At 37.4% G+C, this 19,578-nt stretch overlaps 1 protein-coding gene across 1 annotated transcript in view; it reads left to right on the top strand.

Annotated features, from left to right (window-relative positions):
- trim71 (tripartite motif containing 71, E3 ubiquitin protein ligase) overlaps positions 1 to 19,578 on the top strand; it is a 114,335-nt gene that overhangs the window by 72,529 nt on the left and 22,228 nt on the right. Inside the window, exons 2-3 of the mRNA XM_028817930.2 lie at positions 3,043 to 3,210; positions 15,705 to 15,839. Coding sequence (XP_028673763.1) covers positions 3,043 to 3,210; positions 15,705 to 15,839 — 303 coding nt within the window. The remainder of the gene's footprint in view (positions 1 to 3,042; positions 3,211 to 15,704; positions 15,840 to 19,578) is intronic.

Genomic DNA, 19,578 nt, shown 5'->3' with positions numbered 1-19,578 from the left:
TGTAGATGTTTAAAAACATAAAATTTTGAAAACATGACTATGATTGCTCTCTGATTGGTTTGTGCTTATTATGTGACCCTTCCTTGATGGAATCTTTCTTCATTACAACATCTCATTCCCTGATTGGTCAACCTTCACTGGAGAAACCATTTTCCACCATAGCTGATATAAAGGAATTGCTTTCCATGGCACTTGTTGTGTTGCTTACCTGCATGCATCTAAACTGCAGTTTGTACAATTTGAATGCTGTCTACATGTGCAAAAGGCAGATAATTTACTGGTCACTGCAGTTTTGCAAGAAATCCTGTGGCTGGCAGCATAACCGTCCTGTTTCTGCCAAATGTGCACACACCCAGTCATACTTGTTCGCAACCGTTTTAATAGGAGTGGAGATACGTTCCTAAATGATTTGAAAATGCAAGTGTGTATGTAGATATTTTTTGTATAAAAATGCTGTTTTTAAATCAGAACATAGTAGTGTGGATGTAACCTAAGAATACCAGAAGAGGTGTAGAATAAACAGGGGAGCAGCATGACAGTTACATACAGTAAATAGTCTACGCTATTTATGGATTCTGTTTTTGCTCTTATAAAAGTGTAACCCGTTTTGTGACACGTGATCTAATTGTACCTATTCACAGAGAAAATTCCCACCATGGGGCATGGGATGGGGCGAGAACAGACGTCACTGGTTTTTTATATGCAACCAAGCAGAAAAGTAAATAAATAGGAGATGTGTATCGCACAGCAGTGAAAATTGAGATTGACCAATAACAGGTCTATGATGTCCTTAGATGTTTAGGGTTGTATGTGCACTACACTGAATGGATCAATGTGTGTCTACCTGGCAGAGAGAGGCATGGGTACTACATTGAACCCAGTTTGTTTTTGGGACTGGGACTTGAAATTGTTTCCTACGATCAAAGAATTCCCAGTAAGTGTGGGTCATAAGCTTTGTACAAACTACCTCTTGCTCCTACTGCTTGGACAGTTGAGATCCTCATATCTGCAATGCTGAAGTTTCTTGCGGCCTCTCATGTAGTGCCAAAAAGGCAGTCAAACTTGGCTATATGGGAACTAAAAGTCTTAACCGGAATTCCATACGTGATCCTGCAGAAGGACGGAGTGGTGGCTCTGAGGCTAGGGATATGCACTGGCAATCGGAAGGTTGCCGGTTTGAATCCCGTAAATGCCAAAAGGGACTCTGCTCTTTTGGGCCCTTCAGCAAGGCCCTTAACCTGCAATTGCTGAGCGCTTTGAGTAGTGAGAAAAAGCGCTATATAAATGCAAAGAATTATTATTATTATTATTATCATTCCCAAGCCTCGAGGGGCAAGAGTAGAGGAACGCCGCATCCTCCCGAGCCAGCATTCTGGCAGAGCCTAATGGCATTTTTCTCATAGGAGCAATGCTTCAGTATCCGTGATTTCTGTATCTACAGACTTTTTTTTAGAAACGTAACCCTCGCAGATAACAGGAATTGAGTGTATAAATTTACCACCAATTTGATATTACTGCTAGCTGTGTAAGCCCGTGCTGTAAAAAGCCCGGGCTCCTAGAAACTATTGAAATTGTCAGAAAAAAAACTGAAATGCAGAGTCAGTGGTTTCGTTTTGTGGATGTGTTCACCCCCATTTTCTATCAGCAGGTGAGTGAGTTTGTCTCCGACTCGTTAATTTGGGGCCGCCTTGAAGGCTGTTTGAGTTTCATTGCTGTAGCCTCGCACTGGGCCATCACACACACTTCCACAAGTAGACATTTATAAATAAGATTATTTTACTTTATTAGGAAGACATCATATGAAATGACAAATTTCCCCTCGGGGATTAATAAAGTATATTAATGTGTGGGTTTAAAAAAAGGTTTTAGAGACGGTAGAAGGTTTAAAGTTTTTTGATTTCCTTGGGTTTTCAAGAGGTGCCACTTCTGACGATGACGTATGAGGTTCGATCCCAGAGAGGGGTGCAGTGAGTGTGTACGCCTGATGAGCCCAAATAATGGGCGAAACACGTGTCGCGTACTCTTTGAATTATTTGACAGTAAACTATGCAACATTCTATGATTTGCTTCTCGCAACTGAGAGGGCCCCGTGGCTGATAAATCAGTACTGCAAGCGAACTATGATAGTTAGCGCAATGAGAAAGTTGCAAAATCAACAATGTTCAAGCAAATTATAGAGAAAACCCAATCTAAATCCTTTAAGTAGTTCTCTCGTGAAAAGCAGTCAGACATACAAACGGGTCTAAAAAAAATATAAGAAATTTTGTGCTTGGACCACGAAATTTTTAAAACCGTTTCTTATCGAGCGCCTATGGGCCAAGGGTAACCTACATTCCAAATTTCAAGTCCCAAGTCCTTATGGTTCAGGAGATTTTGTGATGAGTATATATATATATATATATATATATATATATATATATATATATATATATAAAAATAATAATACATTTTATTTATACAAGGCGCCTTTCAGAGAACTCAAGGACACCGAACAAACAATAAATAAATAAAAGACACAATTATAAACAACTTAAAACATCAGAAAATCTAAAAATTAAAACCAAACAAAACCACTATAATCAGAAGGAAAAAGAAAAAGCCATTTTAAACAGATGTTTTTTAAGTTTGCATTTGAAAAATGAATATGATTTGATGTTTCGGAGCTCCGCAGGTAATGAATTCCAGAGCTTGGGAGCAGAACGGCTGAAGGCTCTGCTCCCCATGGTGGCTAGACGGACGGGAGGGACGGTCAGATGGGTGGAGGAAGAGGATCTAAGGTTATGGGATGGAATGGCAACATGAAGAAGGTCAGACAGATATGGAGGGGCGAGGTTATGGATGGCCTTAAATGTTAATAGCAGAATCTTAAAATCAGTACGAAACTTGATCGGGAGCCAATGAAGCTGCTGCAAGACCGGAGTAATATGGTGAATTGATGGGGTTCGAGTGATTATACGTGCTGCAGAATTCTGGACTAACTGAAGCTTAATAATAATAATATAGAGAGATATTTGATTTATTTATATCATTTTATTTTTGCAGGTGTTTCGCTTCTTCTGTGACACATGCTCTGTGCCTATCTGCCGAGAGTGTAGCATTGGAAGACACGTGGGGCATAGCTTTATCTACCTGCAAGATGCCGTCCAAGACTCCAGGGCCATTACTATACAGCTACTGGCAGATGCACAGCAGGGGCGCCAAGCAATTCAGGTACCTTTTTTATTTGTTTATTGATTTTTGCTTTAAATATAATAGGTAATGTTTGAAAGAAAAGCATTTCATCCAGTATATTGTGACATTTTATATAGTATGTGTAAAATAAAATTTGTTGACATGCAATTTTTTCTGCACGTTGACCATGCTTTTTATAAAAGAAATAAAATCGAGGGCAGTGGTTCTTTTCCTGCTGGGCCCATTTTAATCAATGCGTTGTCAGTGGTTTCTCTGCATTTGTTCCTGGTGATCTGGTGATTTTTATCTTTAGAACACTTTTTTCTCCTAAGGCACACTTGTTAAGAAATTAAAAAAAAAACAAAACTCAAAACTGTTCTTTCCATTCAAAATATAACCTCTTTATAGTTTGACAGCTTATTGAGACATCCGGATTTTTCTCTGTTACACAAGTTTGTCAAAGCCTGAAGTAATTAAAAATAATGCTATTGTATGGTTGTGCTTACTGCCCTGTTTGTTTCTCTTTTCTGTGTTGAGCTGAGCTGATCAGAAAAACCTGCCTTGAAATAGATACTATATGTCATGGTAAGCATCAGCTAGTATGAGGGTAATAAAAATAGTAGTAGGAGTAATAACAGTACATTTTGTTTGTGTAGCACCTTTCTCATGGTCAGATAGCTTGACTGTACGGGTAGCAAGAGCAGGGTGATTCTTCTGCAATGTGATACCAAAACATGTGGCGCCCATGTCAAGGAATTTCTTCTGAAAATTGCAGTGATGTTGATAGCTGAACTGGACATTTTCTCCTCGGAAGATTTTGGCTTTTTCCTCATTCATTCTGAATAGATCTTGTGTGTGCTCCTTGCTCTTCATGTTCTCCTTGTGAAATTATCTGCAGGCACATAAACACAGACCTGGGTGGCAGGTCTACTGTGTCAGTCAATACAGGATAATTCTAAAATAAGCATATTTGTTTTCCCTTTAATGTGACTGATTTGTATTGACACATTTGGTGATTTCCGATGTTGTAAAAGGCTAGCCCTGGAAAACATTTATGAAGCATTGTCAAATTACTCCCAATAAATCCAAAATCTTTAGTAAGACCAGACCCTTTATGGTACTTTCCTAAGAAATTCAGGTATGACACAATATGAAACAGGATCTTAAATTTTTCTCATTGTGCTTTATGGAATTTGCTTCTTCCCCTATCTCACTGTTCTTGTAATTTCTATCGAAATATTTTTTACCTCTAAACACTTTATCTACATTAAAGTTCCATGTCTTCCTTAGATTAATTTCAGCTAGCTTTTCTACACACATCCAATGCAAAAGACAGCTGGCTGTTTTTTTCTTATTGCTCGCCATTTTTTTGTACAACAATGTAATGTAAGATGTATAAAAAGTCTCTTTCTTTGCGTAACATACACATTTAAGAAAATAAGAGCTATTTGCTTATTTTTTGCATGATTCGTATTTTACAATTCATTTTCAGAGGTTTCTTGGGGACATGAATGTTGTTTAATCTGGAGATATTGAGCATATCAGGAATTGCCTATGAAATTTGGAGCAAGTTCATTTGGTTCTTTGTGAATTGATCAGAAAATGTCTAATTTCGCAACTTGCTTGTGCTTATTACTTTGTAGGAAGGTGAATTGAAGTTTCTACTTATCCCTTTTAGCTCCTGTCATTTCCACATAGTTGGGTCATTTTTAATGCTGGTCCCGTCCTGCTTTTTTGTAGCTTGATTAATTACTTTAAACAGACTGTGTACTAAACAGTAATGGTGCTCATCAGTTCAGTTTTTATTTATTATAGTTTGAGTTAATGAATTGACTGCTGCTTATTAGGAGACAACTAGACGTTAACATAAAAGCTAATAAAATAACTGCTGTGAAAGACACCCGGAACACAGACTCAGAATCTCCCAAAACACACTCGATTTTATTTACAGTTCTTTCTGCACACAGCACATTGCACCAAACTGCCCAAACTCACAGTCCTGTCTATTCCTTCGCCACCTCCACTTCTCTCCCGCAAGCTCTGTCCTCCGCCACCTGACTCTAGCTCCCTGAGTGGTGTGAGGTGGCCCCTCTTATAACACCCCGGATGTGTTCCAGGTGCTCCCTGATGACCTTCCTGCAGCACCTCCTGGTGTGGCGGAAGTGCTGCATGGGCACCCAGAAGCACTCTGGGTGTACCTGGTTCCTGATCTGGCAGCACTTCCTGGTGTGGTGTAAGTGCTGCAGTCCATGGCTCTGGAACCATCCAGGCGCTCCTTGGTGGTGGCCACGGGTCCCTACAGGGTTGAGCTTCCCAGCTCCGTGGTTCCCATGCAATCCCGGAGGGCTGCCATCTTGCGTCCCGGGGTGGGAATTGACCCTCTCCTGGTCCCCTGTTTCTCCAGGTTTCCCGGTGGGGCAAGGTCCCTGGCCGTCTATTACACTGCATAATCACATCCTCTTATTTAACAAAATAGTTAAAAGTTCACTGTGTAAAAGCAGCACTATGTTAACATGACTAGGAATCAGACTGGAGAGTTTAATTTTTAAAAAGACACTTGCTGCTGACCAACCAATCAGAGAGTGCATATGTGGAAGGGTATGGGTCTAATTAATTTTACTTCGCTAAAACAGAATGGTAATGCATGTCAATTTTCTACCATTTTAAAAGATTGCTACTTTTGTCAATAGACTGTATTCATTGAGATTCTACTGTTTCCCTTCATGTAAGGTTCTTCCTCCGTAAATTTCCTTTTAAACAGAGGAGATAGTGGGACAGTAGGAATCCGGCATGCACATTCTCTTGGTATTAGTTGGCAGTTACTCAAGTCACTGCTGTTTTCTGCATTGCTTTACCTTTTTCATTTGATCAGTCTGAATCTGTCTGTCTGTGACATTTTTGCTAAAGTAATAGTTGATTTACTAGAATCAAAAATGGCCCTTTGTATCACATTTTTGTTACTGTAAAGATGAAAGAAACCACCTTGAAATAAATGTCCACTGAAGGCATAAGAAGGCACAGATGATATAGCAGTTTACTCCTTTATATGCTTGATGGTAGCATACTTAAACAATTTTTAAATTTTTCTGAACTCTATAGCACATTTTATACCAGGAAACACATAATATGGGCACCATAATATTAAAAAAGTCATAACTCGTACTTGGAGTCATTAGTCAACCTAAATTGTAGATCTTTGAGATATGAAAGGAGATCAGAGTACCTTTGCTAACACTGGGAGCAAATCTATATTCTCCCTGGACTTCGGGTTTATGAGGCAGCATTACTATCAAATAAGTCACCTTGGTGACCTTAAATGCTGTTATTTAAATTAGAATACTATAAATCAAGCATAGATCACTGCATAGTCATGAAAAATATTGTTATGTGTTCTTATTCTGACTGCACACAATGTAGAGTTATTAATACAAATGTTTTACATAATTTCTTTTGTGGCTTCTAATAAAATTGTAGATCATTTTAAACCATTTCCAGTGTATGATCCCAAAGAACTCAGTTGGTATAAACTGGTATTTAAAGTGTATTGAAAAAAGCGCCTTATTTAGTTTTAAGAAGTACTAGTAAAAGAATACAACTAGTGCAAATAACCCTCTTGCTAGTAAGGATAGGAGCACACGCTGATACAGCGCATTGCCGCAGCCACCACATGACGAACCAACTCAGGATCCCAGATTGGGACCCGAGTGTAGCCATGCAATGGGTGACACCTCAGCACCACACTAGTTCAGATGGAATGGAACAGTGGGAGTTTTTTTTTTTATGGAGGCCGGAGTGCCAATTCTGCCACCAACCCCCAGGTTTTTCCCTGCAGTTTGGAGGGCCTATATTCAGGGCTGGATTAACGTCATGCTCTCATACAATAGCTGTTGTGCTTATCCATTGTCATCAACTCTCTATTATATAAAAAAAATCCTGGGACCAGATGTGACTTTCTCAGAGAGACACTTTCAAGTCCCGCTAGACGAAACTTTGTGCCAAGAGATTTAACCACGGGGCCCGGGGCCAGGAATAAAAGCAAAGAGTAGATGACAAAGTAGAACGACGTAAAGAATTCAAAAACGTTGTCACGATACACATGCAGAGCAGGTTGGAGATAATGAAAGTAATAAAATTCAAAAGTCTCAAAAACATGATAGTAAAGACCGCATTAGCGCAAACACAGGAAAATTATTACTTGGTGAAATAACAGAACAGCGAAAAGAGATCAAATATATTGTTCGGATTTAAACTTTAAGTCGGAGACTTGCAGATCATCTAATTTGTGTTGCCATCAGGGAAAAGTAGTGTTTCTTCCCAGTGAAGAGGCGTATCTGCAAGAATTAAAAGATTTGTTGTTTGGTGAAAGTGAAATCCACAAATGTGAGTGGCAGAGATGGGAAGTGGCTGGCATGTAGCACAGGCCAGGGAGGTTGGCAAGCGAAGCCCCCTAGTTTTAACTTAAAATCATATATGCTTTGCAGTTCTGTTGTACATCCTGTACATTTTTCACCCTTGGTTAACTGAGCTTCTCCTCCTAAATACATCAAGTATTGTATTAAAGTGCTAAAGTATGGCAAAGCAGTTGGTGGTGGTTTTCTGGCATGTTAAGGAGTCACTGAGACAAGTTGTCATCCAGGGAGGGCAGCAAACTAATGTGATCAGCAAACTGGTCTAGTCCGACAACACAATGGCGCCGTACAAGAAAGGCCAGAGCAAACTGTGCTTCCAATAAGCCTATGGTCTTTTAACATGAACCACAAGCTGCTGGAAATATTTTAGCAGTCCATTGTAACCAGTGTGGCGCTCTACTGGTTAAAGCCTACAAAAAAAAAAAAGATCAGTAAGGCCAGCTCCATCAGTGAGTGTGTTTACATTCACACACAAAACCAGGAAAGGTAAGTAACCGGGTTTCTTAAAAACTAGTGTTTATGTGCATGAGTCCCCTTAAGGAATTCTCCTTTGGCAAAAAGCTCCAATGTCATGAAAATGGACAGTAAAAAGATCGCAGATCAAAGACATAGTCAACGGCCGCTGTAAATCTGAAAACAAACAACTTAATTAACACAATACAAGGTTATTGACTATTATACCTGCCTCACACTCTCCACCTTGCATTTTTTAACTGCATTTTTATCACTCTTTAATTAATATTGCTTTTATCAGTATGCTGATGCTGGAGTATGTGAATTTCCCCTTGGGGATTAATAAAGTATCTATCTATCTATTATATAGTGCCTTTCATATCTGTCTGTCTGTCTTATCTGTCTGTCTACATTACTCATTATTTACAAAAAAGACTTACTATATATTTTGTTTAGTTGGCTTATTATACATTGTAATGCATAAACAGTGTTACTTTTCACTGCTATTTCTTTTGTATGAAAAACTGCACATTTGACAGGCTAGAATGTGTTATTAAATTCTAGGCCCATTCGTGAAACTAACAAGAAACACAGTCAAATGTTATTTTCTTGTGTTTAATAAATACATTTAGCCCTTCGTGTGCTGTGAATCCTTACCTATAACCTGGCTAAAGGTTTACATGGCCAGATAACCAGATTACTAGCAGAAAAGTGTATGTCTGTTAACTTGGTTTGTCAGAGACCAATAATAAGGTTTCAGTAACCAGAGTAAGGGTTTACATGGCATTTTAGAAACCAGGTTTCTGTAAGTAACCGGGTTATTAAAGCACATGTAAGCACATGGAATGAGTCCCTAGATCATTTCACTTTAAATAAAAGAAATCAAACTGTTCGACACCTAAACACATTAAAAGCCTTCAATACTGCGTTTAATTTACATTATTGTCTTTCATTTATATTAATGACTGACTATGAAAAATTGCATGCACTGTTCATGCATGTTTTCATTTTGAGCTACTCTGCAGTTTTTTGCCTGCTGTCTTATACTTTTAGATGATTGTAAAATCTTTATTGAATTGTGTAGGAATGGATAATGTAATTAACAGGTGCAGCGTAATTCAACAATACACATATGGGATTTATTAGAACTAATTTTATTGTCCCATAAATTAGCTAAGGGGAAGGCAAAACAATTGGAACATGTTTATTTTCTATTTTTTGAAGATTTTTGAAATGTAATTATAGTACCTAGATCGTGCCCTTTGTAGAAAACAGGAGGAGGAGGAGCAGAAGCCTGAGGCCTCCACTATGTTACGTGACAGTTTGCATTCAGATTGCTGGTGACTGCAGCAGGATGGATCATTAGCAGAACACAGAGGAAGCTTTTCTGTTGTGTCCTAACATCAAAGGGTCTTCAGAAGAGGCGGGGGAGAGATGGCTGAGAAGAGGCCATTTGTCCTGTTAAAAAAAAAAAAAAAAAAAAGAAAACCTCGGGCAGGCCTTGCATAAACCCATTGGCAAGGTGATAAGAGGCATCTAGCTGTGAATCACAGGGGTGGAGAGAGGGCAGCTCCCTGAGGCAAGAGGATGTGACTGACAAGGAATTTGGGGATGGGAGTGTGTGGATTGACTCAAACTACAGAGTGAAAGAAAAGAGGGGGGGAAAAAAGTCCTCCCAACCCCCCATCTCTGCTGCTGCCAAACCCAATGCTTTTTCCTTTGTTTTATGTGTTTGTGAAAATCACAACTACTTAACAATAACCACATATACTGAGTGGTGGTCCAGCACAACTTTTAAGTATGTTTTTCCATAAAGCACTGATCTGTTTTCTGTGGGTTTAATTTGGACATTGAGTTATGGATTATAGTTCTAAATATTTAAAAGGCTAAATATTTAATGAAGGTTAATATCTTACATTGTTGTATTGCAAAAAAAAAAAAGACACATGTATGTTACATTTAAATTATATATGTAATATTTACTATCTTGTATTGCAGTTTATTGTGTTGCGACAAACTAAATGCTCAGGTAGACAGTGTGTTGTAATGGCTAACCCTGCAAAACTGGAAACCACAACATTACCTGTTACACGATCCAGGATGTTGCTTTCGCTCTTTTTTATATATGTATATATATATATATGTATGTATATATATATATATATATATATATATATATATATATATATATATATATATATATATATATATATATATATATATAAAATATAATATGCTACTTCCACATCTATCTAAATTTCTGTTTCAGCAGTTAAGGCAGTTGGCATAAAATAATGAGTTTTTACTATAGTTTGCTGCCTTTTATTTTAGCATTTAATGAGGCAAACAGCTGCAGCAACTCTGATACAATTTTACACAGGCCTTAATGATTTAAATATAGAGCATGATAAGTGTCAATCTTGTCACATGTTGTATTAAAATAGATTTGTTGTATGTAAACATATTTCTGTTATTTAATAAAAATCTGTTTTCCTCAAGAAGAAGAATTTGTTTCATTTCCTGAACATGAGTGCACGTCTTTTAAAATTGATCGCACACACTTAACAATATTTGTCAAAACATAGTTTGGCAACAGTAACACCTTGTTTTCCATGAAGTGTGATTAATAAAAGTGTTCTGCAAAACGCTAGTGGTAATAATAAAAATGTTTTATTTACATAGAAATTCTCAAATGGGAGCGTATTGGTCAGCGGTATATTGGTGCCTAAACTAATATTAATTAGTACATCCTGTTGGCATATGTACAACTTTTCCAGTTTTCTGTCCTTATATCCTTTTAAAATAAAGGAACACAAGAATTATGATACCATTCTTTAAAAAACGAAAGGTAAAGCTGGATTTTCTATTTTGTTTCAGATTTCAGCATTTAAACTGTGCCCCATAGCAGAATGACTTACTGTATATTTAGCAACACACTACTAAAACTGTATAAATCAAAGTTTACAATAATGGAGATTTTAGAAATGGCTATGTAAGTGAATTACGCAGCATCACATGAATGAATACCAGTTAAATAAAGTAGTGTGTGAAAGGCAAGTAAAAGATTACGGTGATATTGATATATTTTGTACAGATTACACATGAAGGCTGTGGTAACATTACAGACATTTTATACACATTTGGCCATGTCGATTTTTAGGCAATTTGTTCATACCTACATAAATGTGAGAGACATGTCATTGATAATGTAATGGGTTTGGGCCATGTCCATGGTTACCCACTTCTTCTGTACCTTGAACTCTTGCCTACTTGATTTATGAAGCAGCTTTCACACTTTTAATTACAGCTAACAAAGTCTCCCGATTATTTCCTTTTTCAAATTTTAATCGTGTGAAGTGTTCTTGAGTTTCATATGTATATAGTAGTTAATCCAAATTTTTAAACTGACTATTCAGAAAATATAAATTACAAATCTTTAACAACAAATAGAAACTTCAGGCCTTGTTTTTGCTATTCTCTATAATCCATAGACCAGATGCCTTTATTTATGCATCATAATGAATTCTGCAGAATATAATCCTATAGTTTGTTGTAGAGGTGAATGTTGTGCTTCACATTTTTCATTATTGCTTTCACTTTACTAAGTTGGCTATTAATGGATGAATGGATGACTGTTCAGCAATTTGATTGTTTGCCTTTTAGAGAAGTCATTCATATGTAGCTATCCACACTTATTGTCAACTATCTAAATGCTAAATTTACTAATCCTCAATTCTTTCAGTTAATGCTTGAGTAAAACACTTGTTTGACTCCCTAATTAAATGTGGATGTGTATTAAGTCAAGAATGTCTCAGGTCAAATTGTGTTAAATCAGTCAAAGACAGGTTTGAAATAAGTTATTCAGAGAATATCGTGGTGTGTAGATACTGACCAGTCACTATTTTTATATCTTAAAATCACTGATGACTTCTTACATTTGGTATATTAGGACAAGTTTCAAAACTGAGAAGAAAGCAATGGTGTCTGTTTGCAAAGATTTTACCTGCCACAGCTAGATTTGTGAAGAAAAGGTGAAACATTAAGACATTAAACTGTGTGCATTTCCATTAAAACTGAAAAATCTGAGGTGTTCTAAAGCTTTTGACCAGTAGTGTAGGTCAAATTATTTTTGAAGGCTATGGGGATAAGCATTGGAACAGAAACAATAAGCTTGGAGTTTGCAAAAAGGCAAATGCAATGCATCTTCCCTGAAGAAGACGAGTCCATTATTTAAAAATGTATTGTTGTGGGACTGTCTCTGCATTCACAGTAGATATCTTGAAAACCACTTGTTTCAGAATGTTCCATCTTTGCTGGGACTTAATTCAGGAGCTATACACAACACAAAAAAATAAATAGTTTTCTGAAGAAAATTATTTTACAGTGTGGAAATCAGTTTTGAGTTTCCAAAGAGACACATACAGACACCATGCTAAAATCAACATTTCACGGTGTTTTGAACATCGTAGAATCAGAATTTGAAGCTAACTCAATAGTGAATTTTTGGGCCCATTACCAGACTTTCATTTACATTAAATGTAGGGGCCTGAGTTGCCTCGAAAGCTTGCATATTGTAATCTTTTTAGTTAGCCAATAAAAGGTGTCATTTTGCTTGGCTTTTCTCTACATTCATAATGGCTAACACGGTACAACACCCTAGTACTATTTACATTAAAGTAAAAGATTCAGAACACCACATCAGTCTTTCCTCATAGCTGATACCAGAGAGTAGGGCTGGGGAATATATTGAGTTTTTGATTTCATGTTTAATAAATAATCAGTATACTAAGTCAAATATTGCGATGTTCAGTAGTTACCAAACTCAAATAATGACAACTGTCAAGTAAACCAAGTGACATAAACATGCAAACCAATGAGTGCGACTTTTTCAAGGGGTGAGTCAACTCCGCCTACTTGTGGTAGAGGATTGAGTGAAGATCAGAAGATATCAGCTTTAGAACAGTTAGGGCTGGAGATTTATAAACCAAAACTCAAGAGCATATTCCTTCTACTCACCAGTGCATCATTGCTACTCAAGAATTGATTGTTTCTTTGTAGATAACAACTTCTTGCCTATGATTAAATCTTGTAAGTATGACGCTATTGTAATTTCTGACCATGTCCCCTTCATTTTGGAGAACAGTTAGGGTTAGTTATGCTGTTTGCAAATGCCTTGGTTTTACACAAGATGGTATTTCAAGCAGTACAGCATTGTTGTAAAATCACTCATACTTTGTTAGTGGTTAGACAACTACACTAACCAGTATCTCACATCAGACTGAAAGGGAGACCTCTGCATGGCATTAAGCCCTCAATCATTCATTTCACATGACCTCCGTTATACTGGAATGAAACAAGCAGGGATGAAAACAACAGCCTTCATAGTTTTCTTTATAGTGAACCAGTGTTCGTGTATGGGGTAAACTTCATTACCAGCCATTTTATTTTCATTTGTTTAGCAGATGATTTGAAATTTCCAAGGACAATATTGGATATTCAATGTGTGTTAATTTTGAATTTACATTAGTAAATACGTTGTCTTGGTGATCTTTGAATCAATCAAGTCAATATATAACCATATTACTGTGTGAGGAGAAGTTAGTAGTGGAAAAATTAGTATCATTTTATGATGCCAGATTTTAATAGGGCATAGATGTTACTTCACTGTTTATTCAGATTGAAAGTAAAAGTAAAGCCATAGTTTACCATAGTTAAAATGGCTCAGTGTTCAACAAAATATTACCTACCAGGAATTTCAAATGCACCTTACATATTCTTATCTAGCGCTGGCTGTGTAAAGTACCTACAGTATGTACAACTGTAGTGAACAAAGTTATTAAAAACTCTTGATAGCAAATACGAGTTGCTTTGCCACAAAGGCAGTCCTTATGCTGGTGAACGTTAAAAATACTGTTACTTACTAGAAGTAGCACTTATTTACAAATAAACAATTTGGAATAATTAAAAAATGATGTAAATCATAATATATGTCCAGTATAATATACACAAGTACATATTTCTAATGATCAGTGATTAGTGCGATAATGAATAGAGAGTTTTGTCTTTCCTTATGTAAAAAGTCAGAGAGCGAGCGAGCGAGCCATGTTTACTGACTGGCAGACGCAGACATCATCAAGGTAAGCAGTACATACAGTGAAAGCTTAAAAATAAGTAAAGGAGATGTAAAACAAAAAGTTATTTGAGAAACAGCTATTCTTTAAACAGTTTCATTATGAAATGAAAAAATGTTTCCTTAGCTAATATTTCATATTATTATTGTGAGACTGTGAGATGTACATGTGTGTTTATATTTATGTATGTATGTATGTGTATGTATATGTGTATGTATGTATGTATGTGTGTATATGTATGTATGTATGTCTGTGTGTATATGTATGTGTATATATGTGTTTATGTATGTATGTATGTATGTATGTATATATATATATATATATATATATATATGTGTATATATATATATGTATATATATATATATGTATATATATATAATATGTATGTGTGTGTGTGTGTATATATACATATACAATCACTAATATAATACAAACTCACACATTTTATAAAGATTTTAAAAATGATTTTCAACCCTCAATTTCATTTTTGCATGATGCTTTATAGCTCTTTGTTGTTCACAGGTCATATGTCACAACCTTTAACTGCACAGTCCACTCGATGTGTGGCCCTGGAGAATTGATGCGAGAGTGATGTTTCATTATTTAGGATAATTTGTTCTGCAGAAACGAGTTTAACTCTGGAGACAGATGAATGTATTTTCATTATGTATATGCGATTTAATATTTTAAAGCATTTTTTGGGCTCTTTTAAAGTTTTTATCATATGCTAAATTCTTCATTGTAATTGAAAATGTTTATTATTTAGGTTTCTTGTTTCTCTACATCTGAATTCAGTAGAGAGGTTTATGAATAGCCTTTTTGTAATTTTACTTTAGAATACAGACTTGTATTGTCTCCAGTAATTTTGCTTCGGGAATCCAGTGTTTTTGTTTGCATGTTGTTCTTTGTAAAAATACACTGGCACCAGTGCCCATGACATCTAGATAATCAGTAGATCGTATGACATCACATTTATGATAGCCTGTCGTTATAAACAATCCCATATAGAAGAAACCCATTGAAAAGCCGTGGAACCTCCTTAGTGCTTTGGGGTTTTCCCGAACCCCCGAGTTTGATTTAGTATACACAGTTTAAAGGGAACATGATGTGGCTTATAATTATGCTTGTACATGTTTTCATTTAAACCATAAAAGTCATTGTGGATCTTTTAGTTTTCTGTAATTCAGTTTTTAAAGTTTCAAAATTATCTTTACACACTATTTATTTTTGCACTCGCCCTTTTATTGTGCTATTGTGAAATGTTTTTTCTTTATTCTTTTACTGTCTCACTAGCAGTTTTCTGCTTGACCACAGTAAATTACACAGCTGTGTTTTGTGTCAGATCTTGTAGTTTTGAATGTAACCATTTCCCATTTAGTTTCGTTGTTTGATATTTTTGTTTATTATTAATTCACTATTTTTTGCACAATACTACTGTGTTGTATCTTGACAATGTTTATCAGTTCATTTATGGTGTGACTATAGAGACATGAATCCAGGTCATATATTTAAACCCACACTTTTATGATTGTGTTTTAGTTGAGCATCGAAAAGGCCCAAGCTATTGCTGAACAAGTTGAGATCAAGGCACAACTAGTACAAACTGAAGTGAAAGCTGTCACATCAAGACATAAGAAGGCTCTGGAAGAACGTGAGTGTGAACTCCTGTGGAAGGTAAATTGAGCCGAACAATACAGTAAACGTAGTTTAATATTGCAGTTTTATTTTCTCTGTGCTTTGTTTTCATAATTCTGAATGTAGTATAAAAATATTGGACCAGTGTACCGTTTACATTTACTTATTTTTATTTTACACATTTATCCAAGGTGTCTTAACATTTAAGGTGCAATTTCTTTTGTTTTTCCAATTGGAGCACAAGCATGTGAAGTGACTTGCTCATGGTCACACAATAGCAGGATTTTTACCCACAACCTCAGTATTTGAAGTCCAAAGCCTTAACCACTATACCACACTGCCTGCTCTTAGGTGTTATTTTTGTTGCAGTTAGATCAAGAATGGCAGTAAAAGATGGCCATACTTAGAAGATGAAGGATAAGGACAAACAGTTATTTTTGAAAATTTTGACATGCTGTCTGTTTTGTTTGTAAAAGTAAAGTATAGTTTTCTAAAAAGAATCTTAGCAATTCTATTTTTCTTTACTGTGGAGAAAATATTATTGCAGGCCCAAATAAAATTTAGGAATATCTCATATTGCATTTAAGATATCTTAAAATGAATTATACATATCTGAGAAATGCATCTGCTTCAGGATATCGTAAGTTTGTTTTCAGAATTTCCTAAAGTGAGCAGTGAAGTCATAGTGTTGTTCCTTCCCGACAAAGAGACTGGGGTTCACGTCCCGGGTACCCCATGCATGAGGTTTGCATGTTCTCCCTGTGTCAATGAACTTCCGGGTAACAGGTTCCTCCCACAGTCCAAAGACGTGCAGGGTAGGTGGATTGGCATACAAAATTAACCCTCCTGTCATAGGGCTGGGCGGTATGACCAAAATTCAATATCACGGTATTTTTCAAAATTATACCAGTTTCACGGTATTCAACAGTATTTTTTTCCCCATGCATGAGGGGATGTTAACCACATTTTCCACTGCAGTAGACTGGCTAAGAATAACCTGTTCCACTGTCATGAGAATTGTACATTATACAAAAAAAACATTTTAATTTGCACACAAGTATTAATACAGGTTTGCATGGCACCATAAAGTGATAGTTTTCAAGGGGGTGGCACTAATGAAGAGAAGGAATCACATTGCATTACAGTTGCAGTCAAAATATAGAACCATTTTATTGAACAAATTTTTCAAACAACTTAAAACTCTAATTTTGACAACATATTTTCAACCATCCAAAGAGGCATTTAGACTTAGTAAAATATCCAGAGGTGCTTGTCAAAAGTTGTATTGCACTGAACATATCTTAGAAATCTTAGAAAAGAAATAAAGAGTAAATATTTTTTGTAAACCAACTACACTTTCTGTTAATGTTACCAATCTCCGTCCACTGACACGTTAGCTATATGGATTGTAATGGTGTTGGTTATCTCGATCCACCGCTTGGTTTTTTTGTCATAGGCAGTCCTCTAGCAAATGCGTCTACAAGTGACGTCTGACTCGAAATGTCCTATAGCTTTTTCAGTTTTACCTGAGGACGTGGAGGGTGCCAATCTTAGTTCCATACATTCATGGTACTCCAAAGCATGTTTGCGGCTAAGGTGGTGCGGCAAATTGCTCGTGTTACCGCCTCCAGCGACAACTTTAACTCAACAGCATTTGCAGTAAATAGTTGTTTGGTCCACATCCGACCTTTTAAAACCAAAATCTCCAGACAACAGACGTGGCTCCTTTTTTCGCCAAAAGTTCTTCTGTGTCATCATGTTCAACTTTCATGTTTCAAACGTTGTTTAGGCTATTTAAACCGGTATTGTGGTATAAGAAAAATACATATCATAACAAAAATCAAAAACGGTTTTCGGTATGAACCGGTATTCCTCCCAGCACTACTGATGGAATAGCGTCCTGTCCAGGGATTTTTCCTACATTGTAGCTGATGCATGTTGGGATATGCTCCAGCTACTCCACCACCGTGCTCTGCATATGTGAATTTAGGAAATAAATAAATGGATCTCTTACAGTGATGTCTTGGTTATTCTTATATATCATTCTCATACCAGTGCATTTTGAGATATCTCGAGCACATTACCTGTGTTTTCAGTGAGACTTTCATGTTGAGGTATCATTAACCCCTTAACCGCCCTCTGCCGGATATATCCGGCATCGTAGCTTTATTGCTGATGCCTTACTGCCGGAATTATCCGGCACATTTGCCTGTGGTTATGTGAATGCCTGGCGCGGAGTATAACTGACAGTTTGGCGTGGGTATTATTACTACGTTGTATTTCGACAACTCTGTGGTTGTACTGGCCGCTCACGTGATGTGATTCGAAAGTGAAAGCTGTGAATATGGCGAAACGTAAACTGACTTCAAGTGAGGTTTTGCAGGCGATTTTGGACAATAATTCTGATCATGATTGTAGCAGTTCTGAAGAAGATTTTAGCGACAATGATGATCAGCAACGTGCGCTGCATGATACTGTGAATGATGACGCATCGGATGATGGCGATGAGTGGGTGTATCCCCAGCATCTCAACTGGACTGCTGCCCGTTATCTGAACCAGATATGAAAGATCCAAACCGTGACCGCTTGTTCAAGCTACGTCGTTTGATTGACCATTTATTTGAAACATTTCAGCAGGTAAATACTGCTTGAATAAATGTAAAGTAAATAAACGAAAATTGTTCAGATTTCTCCTGGCATGGGGAATATTTAGGGAGTTGGCGGTTAAAGGGTTAAAAAGAATCTATCTTACTAAACCACAGTTAATTTATGCACGGCGGATGCACCGAGGCACATGTGCACTGCGGCCGTGGCGCCCGCCTCAGAGTCAAACGCAGCGGCTTCCTAGAGTCGGTAGGTGGCGCCCGAACAACACAACCTGTACAGTCAAACGCAGCAGCTTCCCAAAGCGCAGCGGATTCCCAGAGTCACTAGGTGGCACCCAAACAACACAACCTGTAAACTAGACTCGCGGCGGCGCCCGCCCCAGAGTCAAACGCAGCGACTTCCCAAAACGCGGCGGCTTCCCAGAGTCAGTAGGTGGCGCCCAAATAACACAACGTAATGCGCCGTGGCGCCCGCCCCAGAGTCAAACGCAGCGGCTTCCCAGAGTCAGTAGGTGGCGCCCAAATAACACAACGTAATGCGCCGTGGCGCCCGCCCCAGAGTCAAACACAGCGGCTTCCCAGAGTCAGTAGGTGGCGCCTAAACAACACAACCTGTGAGCTACACTCGCTCTAATCCACTGTGCCAGTATTATAGATCACATAACAGTCACAGACTCTAACCCAGCGGCTTCCCAGACTGGCACATGGACACCACAACCTGTGAACTAAACTTGCTGTGCTCCACTCTGCGAGCAGTCGGTGTCAGCAAAGGCAGTGGAATCACGTCTCCACAAAACGAAACCGCTTTAGTACAGATATGCTTATTTAATTAAGTGACATTTCCCCAGACGCACCCACCCTCCATGATATGTCATCCATCCAGATATCGGACGGAACAGAAACTGATTGCCATTCTTGGATTTCTGATTTGCTAGCGAATCGCGGGCTTACTTGTATTGATATATTTTGAAATGCAGAAGGAGTTATTTTACGATATATGGAAATGCATGTTGGATCTTGTTATCTCTGTTACAGTATCTGTGTGCTTCCTAAAGAGAGAGGACACACCATGATCATTGAAACAGTGCATTTTGCTTGTGAAGCCATATGTTCATGCAGACTCACAAGTCATTCTTGAAGCAATATCCTGTTGCAATCACTCCAATGAAAGG

The sequence above is a fragment of the Erpetoichthys calabaricus genome, chromosome 13 (genome assembly GCF_900747795.2).
Source record: "Erpetoichthys calabaricus chromosome 13, fErpCal1.3, whole genome shotgun sequence".
NCBI classification, from domain to species: domain Eukaryota; kingdom Metazoa; phylum Chordata; class Cladistia; order Polypteriformes; family Polypteridae; genus Erpetoichthys; species Erpetoichthys calabaricus.
The sequence above is the reverse complement of the archived record's forward strand: the minus strand, read 5'-3'. Positions and strand labels throughout refer to the sequence as shown.